This window comes from Enoplosus armatus, chromosome 4 (assembly GCF_043641665.1).
Source record: "Enoplosus armatus isolate fEnoArm2 chromosome 4, fEnoArm2.hap1, whole genome shotgun sequence".
Lineage (NCBI taxonomy): Eukaryota > Metazoa > Chordata > Actinopteri > Centrarchiformes > Enoplosidae > Enoplosus > Enoplosus armatus.
The window spans coordinates 11,410,866-11,430,207 of NC_092183.1; the positions used below are offsets into that span (position 1 = coordinate 11,410,866).

Consider the following 19,342-nt stretch of genomic DNA (forward strand, 5'->3'; position numbering starts at 1 on the left):
TCATCCTGTTCAGTTCAAGGTTAGGTCAGAGGGATAGTGAGTTCTCTGCTGCCATATTTAGCTGTCAAGCTGTTACATGTCTTTGTCGAAGAACAGGATCTATACCATGCATTCTTTACTTCTAGCCTTGTTTTTAGTTAACGTTACAGTAAAGGTTTCAATTCAGTTTTTTCTTTTTAAGAAGCTGCCATCAATATGAGACACAGCAGTAATGATAATATGTGGTGCGCAAGGACATGTGGGAAAAGACGCATTTTCTAAAGTGGAACCTTCCCATAGTGCAGCAGAAAGTCATACAGACAGAAAATCACTCAAACTGGCAATCCACTCAACTCTAAAATCACTCAGCAGTCATCAGAGACTCTTGAGACCTGACAGAGAGTAGCTGTCATATATTCACACAGGGACACTTACATAAACTGAGTCAGGTGAGTGTGCGTCTTCACTGGCATGTATGTGTGTAAGCATGCAAATGTGAAGGTTTTAGTGGTTTTTGTGTTTCAGCTTCAGTGTGTGGGTCCATGCACATACATATATACGCATGTGTGTGCTACAGTGCCACTCAGAGGGAAATTTCCATTTCCCATTCTTTTGTGTTATAGTCTCCTGTGGCATCAGCTGGAGTCAGTCGTGACTAGAAAAAAAAATCATCATATGATCACAGATCTAATATTGTAGAAACACTTCAAGCAATGGAAACACAAGTAATAACATAAACATTGTGTGTCCATATGTATACATACTGTGTAACGCACAAGAAGAAAACAAAAAACAGTACGACGTAGTACTAGATTCTGCAGAGCTGGCTGGTTATTTAATATTTTTTAGCTGAGGGAGTTGCCATGTTCTACTGTCACTGTCCCTATGTTTTTCCCTTTTTAAGACAAATATATGATGCCTCATATTCATTAGCACATCTCATTATGGTCTGTGTCAGAAATTTACAAGTTGCACTCTAGGGGTTGCAGAGGTTGAGTAATTAAGAGGGTAAGAAATTGACACTTCATTTTAGTCATTACTTTTACAAGTCAGCACAACAGTCAAATGCTGAGCTATCTGGAGCTCCACCGCTAAAAGGCCTGGCTGACATCACACACACACACACACACAAAAGACTGAGCACAAAAATACTTTACTTGAGACCATGCAAGAATAAATAGAGACCAAAGTTGAGTAACATATTGCCTTTAACAGAGACGCCATTATGTCAAACAGTGACTTACAGCACACTCGTCTTTGATATATATGTGACACAAAGTTAATGAGATATCAAGTCTGAGGTGCAACACCTCTCAGTTTATTGAATGCCTTATCATTGACTGAAATGGGAGAGACGCGTATATTACTCTGTGACAGGACTCACCCGGCAGCACTTTCCTGGCCTTGAGTGTGTGTCAATGCATGTATGGTGTGCACCTGAGTAAATGTGCTGGTGTATGTGTATAAAGCATCCTGCTTTTGGACATGTGAATATGTGTTTGTGTGTGCATGTGAGTGTTTCCACATGTACGTGCATCTGTGTGTGTGTGTGTGTGTGTGTGTGTGTGTGTGAGTGATACCAGAGACAGCTCAGACACTGACCCATTCTGACATATAATATCATTCTGCTGCAGGGGATCGAAACTGAAAAGGAAGAAAATCCATAGTGCAAAGGAGACAACGGTGACAGAGTGGAGTAAGAGGTTTATTGTGAAAGAGAAAAGGCCTGAGAGAAAGAGAGGAAGAGAGAAAGCAGCATCAGGAAAAGGAGAGAGAGAAGAGGAGGAGAGAGAGCATGACACGGAGGAGAAAAATATATCAAGTTCTTAACCTCACAGGAATCAAATATAGCAAAGGGACTGGATTAGAGAAGACAAACACATCCAAATAAATCAAACGGAGACAGAGAACAAAAAGTTGTCTGAGTCTGACTGACTCACAGGGTCTGTTAATAACATCATGGTCTTCCAAATAGCCTCCGGCTTGAAAATACTATTCCAGGTACTGTTCACTTGCTTCCAGATATATTTGTCAGTATGAGAAGAAAGAAAAAAGAAACCATAACAGGTTGAAAATCTCCACTTTTAAGGAATCGCTTAGGTGATCGTTTCAGTTTCCTAGCCATTAGGTGTACAGCGAACACAGGCTTACTTTTATACTGTATATATCCTTTTAACAGACCTTGTGAAAAGCAACTGAGAACAAGATATCATTTAGCCTTTGCCACATCTTTTTTTCTCTATGTGCCAAGCTCCAAGGTAAAATGATCTTTTAGCAATTTTCTCTGAAAGGAAGATTAATTTCAGGCCCAGAGTACTAAATGTAGGAGGATATAACCAGGATTTGATTAAGTAAATTGAAGTTAAATGCACATTTATAGTAATATTTAAATAACATAATTTGAGTTTCAGGTTTGAACATACAATCAAACATGACAACAGTGTCAGTGACGGTGTCTGTGTACTGCAGCAGAAAGAAAACCTGAGTGAGGGACGGGCATTAGTGTACCACTAGAGTGCACCCTGTAGCCTTTAACACAATGTAGATGAATAAGAGGCTGACAGAGAGACAGAGGGAGATGCAGAAAGGGAAAATATAAAGAGAAAAATATAGAGAGGGCAGTAAAGTTAGGGAAACAGAGTAGTGTCAGAACATAGACAGACAGTAAGGCAGACATTTGCAAATAATCTGTGGTGCAGTGAAAGAGATACCAGGGAGAAACAACAACAACAACAACAAAAAACAGAAAGGCAGTCTAAAGAGAAGAGAGTAAAGAGAGGGGAGAAAAGAAGCAAAGAAACACAGTCAGAGGGGAAGGTGTACCCCCTTCTTGCATCCTCTCTTATTGCTGCTGTGCAGTGCTTGCTGCCACACTGGGAGGTGTCACCTCCATCATGTAGAATTTATCCATGAAAACCAGATCCTCTCTTCTTCCTGCCCTTCATCCAGTTCTGTCTCCTGTCACTCCTGCCTGCTCACACCCTGCTGCTATTGAAAAGCAACCTGTTTTTTATATGACTTACTCATCATAGAGCATTCAGTCTCAGTGGCTACTTAAGGAACCATCTACATTTAGGCAATGCTCCTGGAAATGCATATCAGGAGCCACAACACATTTAATAAATGTAGCCACAGGACAACTATTGTTCTCTTACTCGAACTCTGTCCCTCTCACCGTCCCTCTTATGTGCTGACACATGAGGATATAAAAAAATAATGAATTACTCATCACTTCTCCTTTAAGGCATTGAGTGAAGCGGTCCAATCTGTGATACTGTGATCAAGCTGCAACGACCACTAGATAACAGGGGACTGCTGCTTTAAAAATAGAGTGATGCCTGCAAGTGCCTTTGGCCATGCACTTATTGTAAGCATCATGCAGACTCTCTCTGAACGGTCAGCTCCACATCACACTGGAGGCTCATCTGATCCCCTGGATATTGCTGTTGTGATACCGCAGCCACCTTTGGTAGCTGTGATGTGGCACTAATGTACACACAGGGTGTAACTGATTTCTCCCACCACTCCCTGTAGCCAATCAGTGGAAAACAACATGGAGTTTGACTTTGGTCTTGTTGGCCTCAGTGGTGAGTGCCACAGTGACATGATCATGACCTATTGTGTCCATGCTTTCTGTGCACCAAATACTGTAACATACAGTATGTTATAACAAGCACAGTGTACGTAGTGTTTGCAGTGTGGTATAACAAACACACATTCCAACATGGCTTTGAATTGGACAGCCTATCAGCAATGTCAACACATGACACAGTGAGGACATTATACTTCATGCTCATACAGTACCTCACGTTTTTATTCCTAAATATAGAAATGTCAACATTTTAACTATTTTAAAACTATTTTAGAATATTCAATTTTGTCTCTGGTGCCACTGTCACTCCAATATATATATACAATATATTATACCAAGAGGTCAATATGTCGACACTTTTCTACTTTTGTCTCTAAGGGCCAATGTTTTTTTTTTTTTTGTTTTTTTTTTACCAATACTTAAAGCAATGTGATTTATTAAGAAATGGCCTGTATTTAAAATTGTTTAACATTTATATATGTAGTCAAAACTTGGACATCTCTCTGTGTTGGACACTTGACGACACTTAAATGTGAATGTTATTTATATAAAAAAGAATTTTGAGCCCTGCATTAAAGATATGAACATTTTTATGTTGGACTTAACATTAAATTTACACAATATTATGACTTCATAATAATTACATACTATTAAAAAAACAGACACACACATGCCAATTCAGACATATCAGAGGCTATGCCTGTTCTGTCAAGCTGCTGGTGTTAAGATGGTAATCAAGAAGATAAATATATTTCGCATGTTCAAATGCAAAGCTCTGTTTAGCAATAAATGTCTGACTTATTCATGATTCTAAACACACTATTAATTAGTTATATGTGCTCGATAAACACCTCTTCCAACAAGCACTGTGTGCGAGTGAGTGTTAATAGTTGTGTGCTTATATGCTGTTATGTGCTGCATTTATCTCATCATTTTAAAAACACCACCCGCCACTTTAATCACTCCTCCCAACACTTCCAACGCTTCCACTTCTGGCTACAGTTCAAGTCTAATATATTCTAGAGGGAGGAGGGATAAAGTGAGGCCCTCACTGGAGGAGAGAAGGGCGATGCAAACAGAAAATGGGATGCGTGCAAATGAGCAGTCAGGTATTTATAATGCTGGGTAATCACCAAGAGAATTAAGTATTTAACCAGGCGCGCATTATCTGTATATCGTTAACATCGTTTAAATAGATTTATCCCCATCAACAGAGACGACCGAGGTGGAGCTGTGTACAGTAGGTAAGTAAGTATTAAATACAGTAAGAATTAGGGGTGAAGGGTTACAAGCAAATGCAACGTTCTTACTGGTCCTGACATAACATCAGAAAAACTGTACAGTGCTTTGGATTTTAGAACACCTAATGTAAACAGTAGGTGGTGTTAGAATATAAAAGTAGTGAGTAAATATTTTGTCATTTTTGCAAAAAATAAGAAAGAAAGAGGAAACTCAGGAGCAGGCAAAGAAGTATGAAACATTTGCTGCATTGATCAAGCCTTGTGTTGTACCATTTTGGAAAAGGACATAAATGCACTACGAGCTGAACAAATAAATGTGCTGGGTGTTTCTATTGGAGGAGCCATTTTACTTCTCATCCCTACTGGTATCACTACATCACACATAATAGTTAAATTACAGTGCAAAGCAATGTGATGTTATTTACCAGCTGCCCGTGTTATTCAGTGACAACAGCCCTTGCACAAAGCGTGCTGTGCCTATGTCGGATGACTTGTTTTAAGATTGGTTTGGACATTTAGCATAATGCTTGGCAGCAATGCTTTCAAGTGAAAGTGCTGTCTGGGAGTGCAAGGATGCAAGATGAATCTTGCAGTGTGATCAAACCATGACTCACGTTTTCAGGGCTAATGTCACCTTATCCAATATGATTATGTCAAGTAAATGTTGATATGTTAGAATTCAAATTTGATCCACTAACCCCTGCTCTCTTCATTGTGGAAGGAGGTTTAATGTGATTGGTTAACTTCAATTACAACACTATCTGAAAGATATGTAAGTAAGTAGATATGTTAAAAAGACTCAAGAACAAGTTAGATTCAAAACTGTAAAACCTGTGGTGACTGAAAATATAAGTCATGCATGTGACAACCTCTGACTGATGTCATTTTATCCTTCAGGTTTATTTCAAAATATAACCAAATTAAGTGTGTTCTCAAAAATGACATGGTCAAATGTTGGCAAATGGTGGCTTGAATGTGAATGCACTGAGTGATGAATAATTGCTTTGATGTTCCCGCCATTCTGCAACTGGTTTCCTGTATTCAAAACCCATCACAGGAGTCATTCGACTCCAATGTTTGCCTTACTATCCACAGTGATTTTACACGTGTCAACGGTTCTTAGTTAACAACTGACAATTAGTCAAAAAAGTAAGACCTACCTTGCGAATGCCTTCTTTTGACTCCTCAACGTTATTACTTCCTCCTCCAGTGCGATTAATCATCCGCCACATCTGGGAGTACATGGGATCTCTCTCAAAGGGGTTCATAGACTTGGAGCGCACCTGATCGTATACTGCAGAGTCCAACACTGTACCATAAGGCAACTCTGTCTGCTTGGATAAGTCCTGGAGAGACCTAGGGAGAGACAAGTGGTGAACAGAGTTAGTTCACATTGTTTCCAGCCATCCATTCATTGTAAGCACCATGCAGACTCTGCCTGAATGGTCCGTTTCGATTGACACATGGGGCTCAGTTCATCCCCTGGGTATTGCTGTTGTGGTGATAGTCCCCTTTTAGTTTTTCTTTGGTGGCTGTAGTTGTAGTATATGGATGTCATAATGCCTTGTTTTCAACAGCATGCTCTCGGTGCAACAAGTACCCACAATCATAGTAGATACCAGACTATACTGCTTTCTCATCTACCACAATCATTCATCTGTATACCTCAGCCTGTATTTTAAAACTAAACCATAATTTTTGAGTGTGCATTTAGGATACAATTCGAATAATACAAACAAACAAACAAAAACCAACTGTATGACACGGTGGTAAAAGAGGAAAAGGATTAAAAGCATTTGTGCATCTATTGACCTGGATTAAATCCTGAACTGTGGTGCCTCTGGCTTGGCACTCTTACGTTTGCAGGAGGGGACATGGTGAATGATAGAGCCTTTGTTACTGTCTCTGTAATGGCTGACTAGGCCTGGAGAGAAGGGCATTGAACAGTACACATGAAGTATTCATGAAGTGGCCAGCTGTACGGTGGTTCACGTCATCTCTCCCCCATAAATGAATGATTTGGATCTAAACTCTCCATGGGCCAACAGTGGGAGTTGGCAGCGACATGTAATTGACATGGAACTAAAGTGGAAAAATGAGGATTGGCCACGACAGACAAATGTGAGAAAAACGGGGGTGGCAAGCAGTTTAGACAGCAGCACTCACTCAGTTCACAATGCTGAACAAGATGGCTTGGCTAACTGGACACCATTGATATTCAATTCAATTATATTTATCCACAATTATACCAAGAAAGAGGGAAACACTTACAAAGAAGTAGAAATGGAACAAAGCACAAGTCAGTCTGTCTTGTATTTTTTATTTCTTATTTCTCTCTCTCCTCCTTTCTCTCTCGCTCTACCCCTCACCCATAAATTGCCACCTCTGGGGGAATACACAAGCTATTGTTAATTATAACGCAACAGTGCTTGGGTTGCCTCTCAAAGAGTTTGGCCGCTGAGAAATGTAATGGAGAACCATTACAGGAACTAATTACTGTTTGTTTGTTAAATGTCTGCTACATACCACCCATGGATTTGAGAGACACACATTTATGAAACAAAACATGCGCGCAAAAACACTCAACATGTCCTGCTTAATGAAGAACAACAAGTGTACAGTATCTTACTTCATTAATTCAGCTGTAATACACACACAAAGCAGATTTAACAAAGGGCACAATAGGTACTGTTTGCATTATTACAAACTGCACACGCAGACACACACATATGAAATAACACAATCAGACTTTTTATGGAAGGTCACAGCTCTTGCGGTTCCTCTCTCTCTCATGCCCTCTTCAACTATCTCTCTGACCTACTCTAAAAAAAAAAATCCTTTGAAGATTTTAATGAACTTTGCTGTGAACATGAATCTTTTATTGCCGTCAATTAATCTTTGGCCTTAATAATCTCCCCTACCAACCACTCCCTTGTGAATATGTACGCCTGTCAGCACACTCTTTGACCAGCATCCCCCCTTTGCGAATTGGTTTCACTGGGTAGTAACTCTAAGCTTGTTATTTAATGGTGTGTGGATGGGTAAGAGAGAGAGAGAGAGAGAGAGAGAGAGAGAAGAAACAAGAGGAGGAGATACAAAGAGTTTGCATGCAGGATGGAGTCAAATGTCCAGTGTGTCCACAGTGATTGACACTATACTGAGGCTTCTGTCAAAATGCAGATGATGCAGAACTGGTTTGATTCGTCTCTATTTTAGGAGAGAGCTTCAACCTCAACAAAACCTGACAAGAAAAAAACCTTAGAGCTGAAAATATTAGGGTGGGAATTATGTGGTGCAGGTCTCAAAACCCAACAGTGTCTCTCCAAAATGTTCACCATAAAGTATGTGATATCTCTAAAATACAGTACATCGTGTACAAGAGTTACAGTTGTTATAAAGAACAGCCCCTGCTGTGGCTAAAATGCACTAGTATGATATTTACTGCACATTACCTACTGTATTTCTATGGAAATGTGGAACGACTTCATTTAATTCAAAGAAGGACTATTTAGAGGAGTGGACAAAAAGAAAGAGAGCGTAAGAGGTGTTTACAATAATTCATTTTAACTATTAAATGTAAGGAATTTAATTAAAACAACACTGACATTGGTTGTCTCCAGATTTATTACTCTGTGTATGTTATGTCTTATTGCGATATGCATGTATGAATTATGTGCTTAATTGTCTTTTTGGGAATGTTTTGTGTGAATCTAATGTGTGCATGTGTGTATGTGTGCACACACACGTCTTTCTGTCCTGTGTGTATGCTAGCTCATTTTGCAACCAATTATATTCCCTCTAAGCAGCTCAATGAGCAAGTAAATGGAGTGAACAGCAGCTGAATGTATCCGGTGACAAATAGTAAGTATGTGTGTGTGTGTGTGTGTGTGTGTGTGTGTGTGTGTGTGTGTGTATATCTTTGTTTCTGCATATGTGGTCATCTGGTCATCTCCGTTGAACGCTATTGCTAATAAAATGCTTTAAGGAAAGCAAATTTTGCAAAGCTAAAAACTGTGTAACCTGATGAACACTGCACAGAACTTAGTGGTTGTTTTTTTTAGCTCCTTTACATTTATGTTTTTATTTTGCAGGAATGACTTGGGTTGCGATGCCACCTCAGGCGTTAAAATAAGTTAACAGACAAATTATTCCACAAGTATTTGCAGAAGAATCAGCACACTGTTTTTTCAGAAGCCAGAAGGACAAAGATGATCTTATCTTATCTTGGCTCTGTGATTCTGAAGGGAAATTAATTTGGGTGAAGTAGAGCCTTGATCAGTTCATTAACTTTTTAACAAATGGCTGTTGAAGCACTGCAGACAGATGTGCAACCTTGAACAACAAGCAATCTGTACAGACTGGAGCCAAATAGTTTTTCTTTTTTTTATTCCTCCAAATAACAGCGAAACATGGTCTTTAGAGTAAGCTAGCTAAATTCAAAAGCTGCCTAAGTTTTGTTTGTTTGATTATTTGTAAATGTTGGAGGAGTTTGGAGTAACTTTGGTCACTCTGAAGTAATGTCATGATATGTCATCTTTTCAGTAGAGATTTGTGTATTCTGTGCTCTTACAGTAGCTTGTTTATGCATGTACTGTGAAAGTGTAAATTGATTACTTCGTTCATTACTGCTACCATAAACTATCAAAGGGACAGTGCTGTTACAAACGCCTTCTCACCAATGATAAAGTGATAAAGTGACACGGTGTGACAGTAAATCTTGACTTTATGGCCCTTTAGAAAGACTCATGAGACTTTAAATAACCAAATGTGCTGCTACCAGTTTCTCCATTGGGCCAGCAATGGAAGCATTTTATCCTCAAACACCATCTCCATCTGTCCTTCAATCTTCCCATCCTAACCAGTTCTTCCGTTCCATCTCTTTCCTCTCCCAACAGGTGCCACCTCTTGTCGCACTCCAAAATCCATTTCTTATTCTGACTCATCACCACTACCCAAACTCTTCCCCTCTCTCCATTTTTCCAAGCTTCTTTCCACTCTCTTTTTCCTACCCTTCTGTCCCTGTTCCCTCCGAACCTCTGCCTCTCTCCACCCCCCATTTCTTCTCATCTTTTCTTATGCACTTCCTCTCTTTATAATGCTCATACTGTTTTATCTCTCCCTTTGTATGCTGCTCTCTTGCTCCCTCTCTTTGCCACTGACTCTCCTCTGCCATCCCTCACTGTTTTCCTAAAGGATTCACATTGAAATTGAGGGAAAACATCCAAGCGTGAAATAGTCCAGAGAGGGTTCTGAACGCTCACTTGTTATTTCATTTCCAGGATGAAACAAGGGCATTAATACTTAAAAACCCTGTCTGTCCTGACGGCTCACTGAGACAGTAAGGAACAGCCTCCATCCTTCCCCAGCCCTCTCTTCCTTTCCTGTCCGTGCACTTGCTTACTTGCGGTTTTCCATATTTAACTAATTCACTCTCGCAATCACTCACTCAAAGAATCATTCACTCTTGTTCCATCTGCGTAATATGTTAATCGAGTATTTATCAGATGAAACTGCACGCTAATAACAACATCACAGTTTTTTCCCCGCTCGGCGACTCTCTTCATCTCTCCATTGAGGTGTTGTTATGCTTTACAATTACTCTCAGTTTATTTTAGGTGTGTTCCCTCTCACCCCACTCACCGAGGCCATGTGGGTGCTGCTGTTTAGGGGGTAATTATGTCACTAATGACCCCAGAAGAGTCAACACGTGAAAGATAATGCATTAAAATTTATGGAAATCCTTAATTAGCTCAATGGATGCTGAATGAGGCGGTAAACTGAGAGACACTCATTAATGACAAATTTAAGAAAGCTAGACAAGAGAAAATAAGAAAGGTTATTCTTTCCACAAATCTTCCAGGGACTATACAGAAAGACTTGGAATATAGGAAAAAAAAGAGTGGAGAAGAGAGTGAAGACAAAAGGAAAGGAAAAAGGAAGAGGTCTGCCAGAGACAAAAAAAGAGGGAAAAAGAGAATGATGGAGAGACAGACTGACGGAAACAAATTAAGAGACAGATAGTGATGAGATTCAGAGAAATAAATGTTGTTTATTCCGAAGCCAAGCACAATTAACTGTGGCACTGCCGGGCATAGCGGATGCTTTGGCATGCTGATTAGTCCAATGAGAGATGAGTGTTTCCTAGTGCCACCAGGAGAGAAGCAGGCAAACATATTATCACAAGGATAGATAAACAGAGGGCACAGAGCTTAGGGAAATAGTGTGTGTGTGTGTGTGTGTTTGTGTGTGTGTGTGTGTGTGTGTGTGTGTGCAAAAACACTCTTCTTACTTTCTTCTTACACACTGTACCTCATTCTCTCTCTCTGTTTCTCCTCATCTACCCTATCTCCATCACTGGAAACACACACACACATGCACATGCACACACACACACACACACACACACACACACACACAAACACACACACACACATGCTAACTACTACCTATTCATTATAGAGTTTGCATATAATATTGCGTACATGACAAATTATTTCTAACACACAGAGACTGCAGTCTTCCCCAGTGTGCTTGATTGTTGCTCAGTGTGGAAATCCATTCGATCAGGCAGGTGTAATGCATGAGAGGCAACACACACACACACACACACAAACACACACACACACACAAACACACACACACACAATTTCTCTTCTCCTCCTCCTTAACCCCATCGTAAAATAGTAATTTCCTGTCTGCCTCACGTTTGGATCTATCATCGTTTGTTTGTGTGTGTGTGAGTGTGTGTGCATAATTGCATGCATACACACTTTCGTATCCTGGGCTTACATTCCTTTTCATTATGGAACTTGTACATCTGTGTAAATGTGATGTACAGCTTTAAAGTATGACTAAATATAATAAATATTGGTGATATAAAGGATTTCAGTTCTTCTTTCACAATACCAATGTCAAACTAATTTCAGAAAGGAAAGCCATGGAACCAAATATTATATATATGACGCCAGCAAGGTTGCCACCACTGACAACTGAGGATAAAATCTCTTACTTACTGTATGGAGTTCTCTATGCGTGTGATGGTGAGGAAGGCTGCTAGATTGGCAGTATACGAGGAGATGACAATGAGAGCAAACATCCACCAAACGCCCATCATCATCCTCGTGGCAAGAGTGGTGTAGGGCACCTCTCCACCTTGAAAGAAAAAAGGAAAGAAAATTAAACAAATGCACAGTAACAGAAAAAGACAATAAGGGTGTCACATCAACACCTTCATGCTCTTTGCTGCAGGAGAAAAAGCTGTTGAAACAAGCAAAGCACATCCTGAAAGATTATGTTTGGATTAACAGATCTGATCTGATGCTTTGGCACAGATCTGATCTTCACATAGCGGCAGAGAAACTGCAGAGAAAAAGACATCAAACCACCTTTGTGATATGATAATATTTATACATAGAAGTAAAGGTGGCCTGCACAGACTGTCTTTAACTCTCTGGAACTGTGTTTGGACACAAGTTAGAAAATATAACCTGCTATTGCAATAAATTATCTTGACAAGCTTGATCAATCTGAACAGAGTGTGGAAAGGCCTTCCCATTAGGATTTAATGCTGCCCGGTGCACATTACAATGAAAAGTGGCTTGTCCATCTTCAAATAAAAAACCTCTTTATCCCTGTCTTGTCTTATGAATAGCTTTTGTGGCCTTGTCCTCTGAAATCTTGTTGTGCTCGGCTTTCTGTGAGCTTCAAAAATGGCTGTCACTCTAACCCTCACTAAAAAGAAGAAAAGAACACACATTGATCTTTGGCTTTTCTATTGTGCTCAGGTAAATTGTGGGCTAGCCTTTCTATTCATACATACATACATACATACACAACATATATTTATGCAAGCGCTCTGACAATCATGCATCAGGTATGCCTACCTAATATACACATGATGATTGATTTGCAGCCAGTGAGCTCTTCCTCACTGCCTTTATTGAAAAGTGTTAGAAATTAGCCGTCATTTATCTCTGGGGATCACTGTTACGTCGACTCAGACCAACAGACGCTCTCCTCGCTCCTACTTCCTCTAGCCCAGACTCAATAATGTATGTGACACCCACGTAATCCCATGTTCCCCTTATCTCGCGCCTCTTCTCTTCTCTTTCTTCAATTTATTCTTGCCTTTTCCATCTTCCTTTCAGGCCTTTTTTTTCCCATCACTTATAAGATTCGATTTAATTCAAATTCGTTATCTCTCTCTCCCTCTCTCTCTCAGTGGGTTCTCAGGCAGTACATTTGCTGTTGACATCAGGTCTTACCACAAGCCCAAAGGCAGAATAATGTGTAGAACTGTATTCTATATTCAGTTCAAATAATCCCACCGCATGTTTTGCCTGTGTCTTAGTCGCCCATATGTCCCTAAGCTTTTATACTGTATGCCTTTAAGCAGAATTATATGACGTCTTGAGTTCTGTTATATGTTTTTAAAAAAAAATGTGTTGATCCTTTATGGTTCTTTGAGTGTTTTTCCCTGCAGAGAGTCACATGTACAGTACTGTGGTTATGAAATTATTCTTTTCATTTCATCTGCATTCATTTTATCACGTATCCTAACTGAGATTGACATTTCTTTTTGAAGATCAGATCAGAAAATAATTGAGAAAACATTCAACATTCATCTGTGCAGTGACTGATGCTGTCTTTCTGTTTTGTGTGTTTTTCTTTCTACCTGCTTTGTCATCTGACTCACTTCACCTTTTTCTCCAGATTTCTAACTCAAAATGCCATTCAGTCTTTCCCATTCAGAAAGCTTGGTAAATACATATACATGTAGAAAACAATGCAAAGCATCTGCCTTTGTATCAAATAGTTCAGAGAAAGAAAATCTAGAATAGGAAAAGGCTTATTAATTAGAATATAATAAATACGTAAATAATATTTTACATGAAGTTCATGCAGTTCACTATTCATGAGAAATTACTGCAGATTTGCCAGTGGGAAGATGAATTGAATCTTTTCCAAGGATGAATGCAACCAGCAGGCCCAGATGCTTCTTTCTCATTACATGGGCTGCCAAAAATGTCCAAGTATATGCCAAACCGTGACTGCAGTATCTTGGACTTCAATAGCTTCTAAAACATGACCTTTGTGAATCGTTCCACCCGCAGAAGGTATTTGGGGATTTTTGGCTTCATACTGGCAATATCCATGGAGGACCGATTAAGTTACCAGAAAAAACCTATTGTCGAGTCTCAGAACAACTTTCATGTTGATTTCTGCCCGTACAAGTGACTTTTATAAAATATTTAATACAGTTGGGAAAATGACTCTGTTGAGTTCCGACATGAATGTCCCAAAATTTGAAGGTGGGCAGACTTTTGTCAGGTTCTTTCAGATGTTTTATAGTTCCTTCTGTCGCTGGACAGCGTCTAAATCAAATCAGGATCAACTACAATAGACTTTTTTTAAAGGTAATTTTGTTGCCTGCTCTAAATATGTGTGTGTGTGTGAGTGTGTGAGAGAGGGAGAGACAGAGAGGTAACATCTTTGTATGGCATTATATAAACTTGGATTTATGAAGATAAATAAACCTAACTGAACATTGAGAGGTGGGTTGAAAAGGCCCTTAACATGATTTATTTGAGGATTAGTCTGGCATTGATTTTATGGGTGCCAAAATGTCAGAAACTTTGCTCCCAATTACTATGGACTTAGACATCAGCTCTTAAAGTGTTTCTAAAACAGTAAGGTGTACAATAATTGATGTTCCTGTCATGCTGTCACTGCTCTATGCTCATGTTAGTGAACAAAAAGCATAAATAGTTTTATGGTACAATACTTTCCCTTTACAATAACTACCGTTTAGGTGACAGAGTCAACTGCACAAAAAGCCTGAATGTTCATGGGGAAAGCTGATCCAAAGGACGGCTATGTTGGAAGTAAATACACAATGTGGTGCTGAATATGATCATTCCTTTTACTTATGTTGTATAAAATTGTGTTGATTCTAAGAGGGCATGATTCATGAGTGTGGAACTTTCTGTGAAGTCCATGACATGATCATCCAACAGCAAGAATAGGAAATACTAATTATTTGCTGTTTATTTATTTATCTTCCTTTTGTCAAGTAAAGGCCATGAAATATTCACGCACCAACAGTCACACATCACCGATCTATGAAAACCATTGTATAAACTGGGTATTTTTCAATTATGTATTGTGCTACCAACCCATCTCTCATACTACTCATACTAGTGTGTTGTATGATTAGAAGCATCCTTCATACTATTCACTATCAAAACCATCTTTCATACAGGGAAAAGCAACCAGATGGATGTCGCCATTGAGAAAGAATACAAGCAGTCAGCGAATCCTTGACGTTGGTGAGGATGTGTGTAGGATGCAAGTATGTATAAATACCTTTTGTATCTTTTCAAAAACCATCCTTTCCCAGCACTGGGACACTACAACTGTACCATGACGATAAATAACAACAAAACATGCATGCTCTACAACAGAAGTCTGTGACTAAACAGCTTGTAAAGGTCATGCTGCTGCTTGTGCACAACCTCAGTACCGTCTGAACTCACAATAAGGTTTCAACTGACTGAGTGACATTGTCATCCTTAAAAGAACATGCTTTCAGTATAGACATTGTCGTTAATTTCTTCTTCATTCCCCAGATGTAGGCGATGATTCGATGGTGGAAAAGACTACTTTTGTGATTAGTATCAAATAATACACATCAACATAGAAATCTGTTCGGCTGTTAAAGAAGGACAACCACTAAAATGTGACCCGTTTGCTCAATACAGATAAAAGTTGATTGTTCTGACCAAAATCCTTAGAAAAGTAACTGTTCTTCTGTAGCAGTCCCTTCAGTACAGTGACTCTTCTCTGTAGGACTTAGAATAAAGGGGCTTCTTTTCAAGGCGTTCATAAAGGCACCTTTCAAGTTTTCCTGGAAAAACTGTCAAAAGGTAAGAGAGTGTATGAGTCTATGTTTGCATGTATGTTTGCTTATGGTTTCTAGAGAAGGCAGAGCTAGCATGAAGCAGCTTTTGTGGACGCCAGTTCGGCAGCTTCAAAGGCACCCTATTGTGTGCCCTCAATATAGCTCTCCTTTCTTACCACCTCCTCTCATTCTCTGCTGTGTTGCCCTGTGGCTGCGGGCAAACAGCATTACTCTATTTCTGCTTACTCCACTCGAAATTGGGACTCAAGATCAACTATTTTGCAGCTAAAGATTTCGCAATTCATGTTATTGTGTTTAATATTTTTAATGTATTTTTCCAGACTTTCCAATCGCCATTAGTCCTCATTTGTTTCACTACTGTTAGCAGACCCTAATTGCTGGCTTACTTCCTGTCTACCTTCTTCGATTGACTGAGTGACTGAATTTCTGGATGTCTACATAACTGATTGGTTAATTAGATAGCTGGCTGGCTGGCTGGCCGGCTGCATGGTCTCTTGGCTGTGTGACTGACTGACTGGCTACGTTGCTGGCCTCTGAGCTGGCCGACAGACCTGCTTTCTCATCTTGTGACTCATGGCTCTGTTATTTCTGCTGCTTTCTCTCATGTCCCACTTCTTCCAATTTCATGATCCCATTTTCTGATTGACTGGACAGATTGACTTGACTATACAGTGATCTTTTAAGGAAATTCTAGTGTTTCCAATCCTGTTTATTTCTTCTGATTGTGATCTGCACTTGTTTCCTTTCATAGTAGTCATTAGTTGATCTTTTTTGTCATCCAGGGAAGCATATTGCTTAGCCTTTAATGTCCTTTCTTAATAATGCTGTGTTTAACATACATACAGTTACATAAAATCTGAGAGCTGCCCAGAACCACTACAAAACTACACAAGCTACAGTCTCCCACTCTTGGTGGCTAAGCAATTTGGCTGGTAATTAGTCCTTCCACCTCTTTCTAATCCTCTCTGTTTTTATTAAAAGATTGTCTCAGACATTTTCTCTATCTCTGGTTTTATTCTCAACTCATATCTTACTGACTTTTGGTTCATGTAGCTAAATGAACACACAGAAACAAATGAGTGTGTCACCGTTTCATTGACATTGTATGCACTGAGTGCAGGGAAGAGGAAAACATGATTTGTTTTAATAAAATCTAACTACATAAACCACAAATATATTATATATGTGTATAACCTGAACTCACTTGTTTCAACCAAATTACCATAATACAGGTATCAGAGTAATGTGGTTCATATGATACAACTGTATAACTACTGTATAACTTGTATAACTGAATTAATTTCCTTTCTCTTGATTGTAATTGATCCCACATTAATGATTGGTAGTCCAAAAAGATAAGTGTATAGAAACAGAAAAAGAAACATGGAAAATTCACCTCCACTTAGTTTGATTCTCACACACACACACACCACATCTGCTCATTTGGGAAGCTGCCCACATATCTAGCAAGAACATCAAGTCCTCAGATATATGACCCTCATCCCTCAGTCTTGAGACAAACTAATCAGAGAGGATGATGATTGGGCCAAAATGCCCTTGATCCTGCGTGTATGCGCGCAGTAAATCTGATGGGGTGACTAAGAGGCCAAGACATTTTGTTTAGAAACTGGTACAAGGTGCGACACAGAGAACTTTTCAGTGGCGCTTGTGACACCTTTGCTATCTATTAACTGTTTTTGATCTATTTGTTGATTTGTTCTAGTGACCACTACATCTAAATAAATAAAAAGAAACATGTGACTTTTTCTGGTCTCTGAGTTGAGTCCTTGCTCAGTTGTGGGTTAGTGTTCAGGATCAGCAGTGCCTTATGGTAATCAACTTGCTCTTTAACATCTCTGACTTCTAATACAACCAGTGTTGTGCTATGTACAGGTGTTTTTCTTTGCAGGGGGGTTAGGGAGGAGTACAGCAGCACAATGGCAAGGTTTATCTTCTGTCAGGAAAACATCTACAGTGTAAATGAGACAAAGGGGGTCAACTGCTGGAAGAAGTGGCTGGACAAATTGGCAACAAGGACTAGCTCTGTTATTGGGCATGGCCTATAGACGGTGACCTCTATACTCTTCACTGCATGCTGTCAGTGTAAACATGAACCTTTGGCCACCAGTTTATTGTGCTGACGTGTGCTTGAGGCATCCACTTGTACAGACGTGTGGCTCTAAAATCTCATCCCACAACAGCATCAGCAGCAACGTGTTTGAATAATAAATCAATCGCTCCCTCTCTGCTTTCCTTTCTACAACTTTAGACAGTGAGGAGGGTTCAGAGTGTCTGTCCACAGCTCTGGAAATCCACTTCTATCAAACGAACCATCATTTTTTAAATCCTACATTCCTGCTGCCAACCGTTCTGAGGCTTCTCTTCAAAGTTACATCATCACACTTCAGTTATTCTTGGATGAAAGAAGACTAGAGCACTTCATTAGAGCTTTTTAAATGAGGAATTGAGAATTGGAATATGTTCAGCTGATGTCAGCTCCCACTTGGAATCACTGCAATCTTGCCACAGAATGATGTAACTTTTTTTTACTACAATTTGGAAAATGTCATTCTTTCACAGCCCTGAAAAGTGACAGGGCAGTACTGTAATTCAGTTCACAACAAACGGGCATGTGGAAATCAACTTGTAGCTGGCAGCATCAGGCAACACCATATTGTTGGTATGTGTTAACACAAATCACAAATAGAAATTGAAGACATAGACAGGCATAAGACTTGGGTGAAATGGAATATAAATTATAAGCTGTGTAATAATGACTCATTTTCCTCTCAGTCAGTGACATTAGCCATCTTATGTTTTTAACAGCTGTACCAATCATAGTGGTGGTTCACCACACTGGTTTCTCTAAATTAGAGAATAATATTGTACTCCAGGAGGTTCAGACAAGCAACACACAAACATAAGACATTAAAAAACATGCTGCCAAAGGCAGATTGATGTGACTTTAAGCGCTGAATTTACATTTCTTGAGATATTGAATTTCTGGTCATGTCATGCTGCTTTTCATGCGTAATATTGCCCATTTTTACGTTGTAACTCAATGATCCTCACAAAAGCTGTTACTGACAGCCACTCACTGTGTAGGCTACAATGAAATTAGAACAATAAAAGAAACAAAAAAAATGCCTGGAAAGGGGTTTCATATGGGCTACTAAAACAGAGGTGGATGAGAGAAACAGTACTGGTAGGAATCACTCATTATTCTTTAGCTGGATACAGGCTGCTTTACTTTACTTAATTTGTATTTTAATGCCAATCTAAATCCATATATCTGAATGAGAGTTTAAATCAAAGAGCAATTATTTATATCATTCAGCATTCTTTTCTAGTTGCCATGCACACTCTGCACAGCACGTACATACCAAAGGGACAGTCCAAATACCAACATGTTGCTTTCAATCATCACACAATGGTATGCTGAGGCACTTTGAATATTGTGAAAACAGAAAATTATAAACCATTATGACAAGTCTTTCCTCTGCTATCTAAATAATCTCACACAATATACTTTGCCAATCATGCAGTTTATAAGACAGCAGGTCTTTATACTTTCTCTAAAACACTGAAGACAGCTTTACATGTTACCAA

The 19,342-nt window shown here is 39.3% G+C and overlaps 1 protein-coding gene across 1 annotated transcript in view; it reads right to left on the reverse strand.

Annotated features, from left to right (window-relative positions):
* Nucleotides 1–19,342, reverse strand: part of grid2 (glutamate receptor, ionotropic, delta 2) — a 441,727-nt gene that overhangs the window by 55,646 nt on the left and 366,739 nt on the right. The window contains exons 12-13 of the mRNA XM_070904482.1: nt 11,826–11,964; nt 5,973–6,168 (exon numbers count right to left, since the gene is read on the reverse strand). Of these exons, the coding sequence (XP_070760583.1) occupies nt 5,973–6,168; nt 11,826–11,964 (335 nt within the window). The remainder of the gene's footprint in view (nt 1–5,972; nt 6,169–11,825; nt 11,965–19,342) is intronic.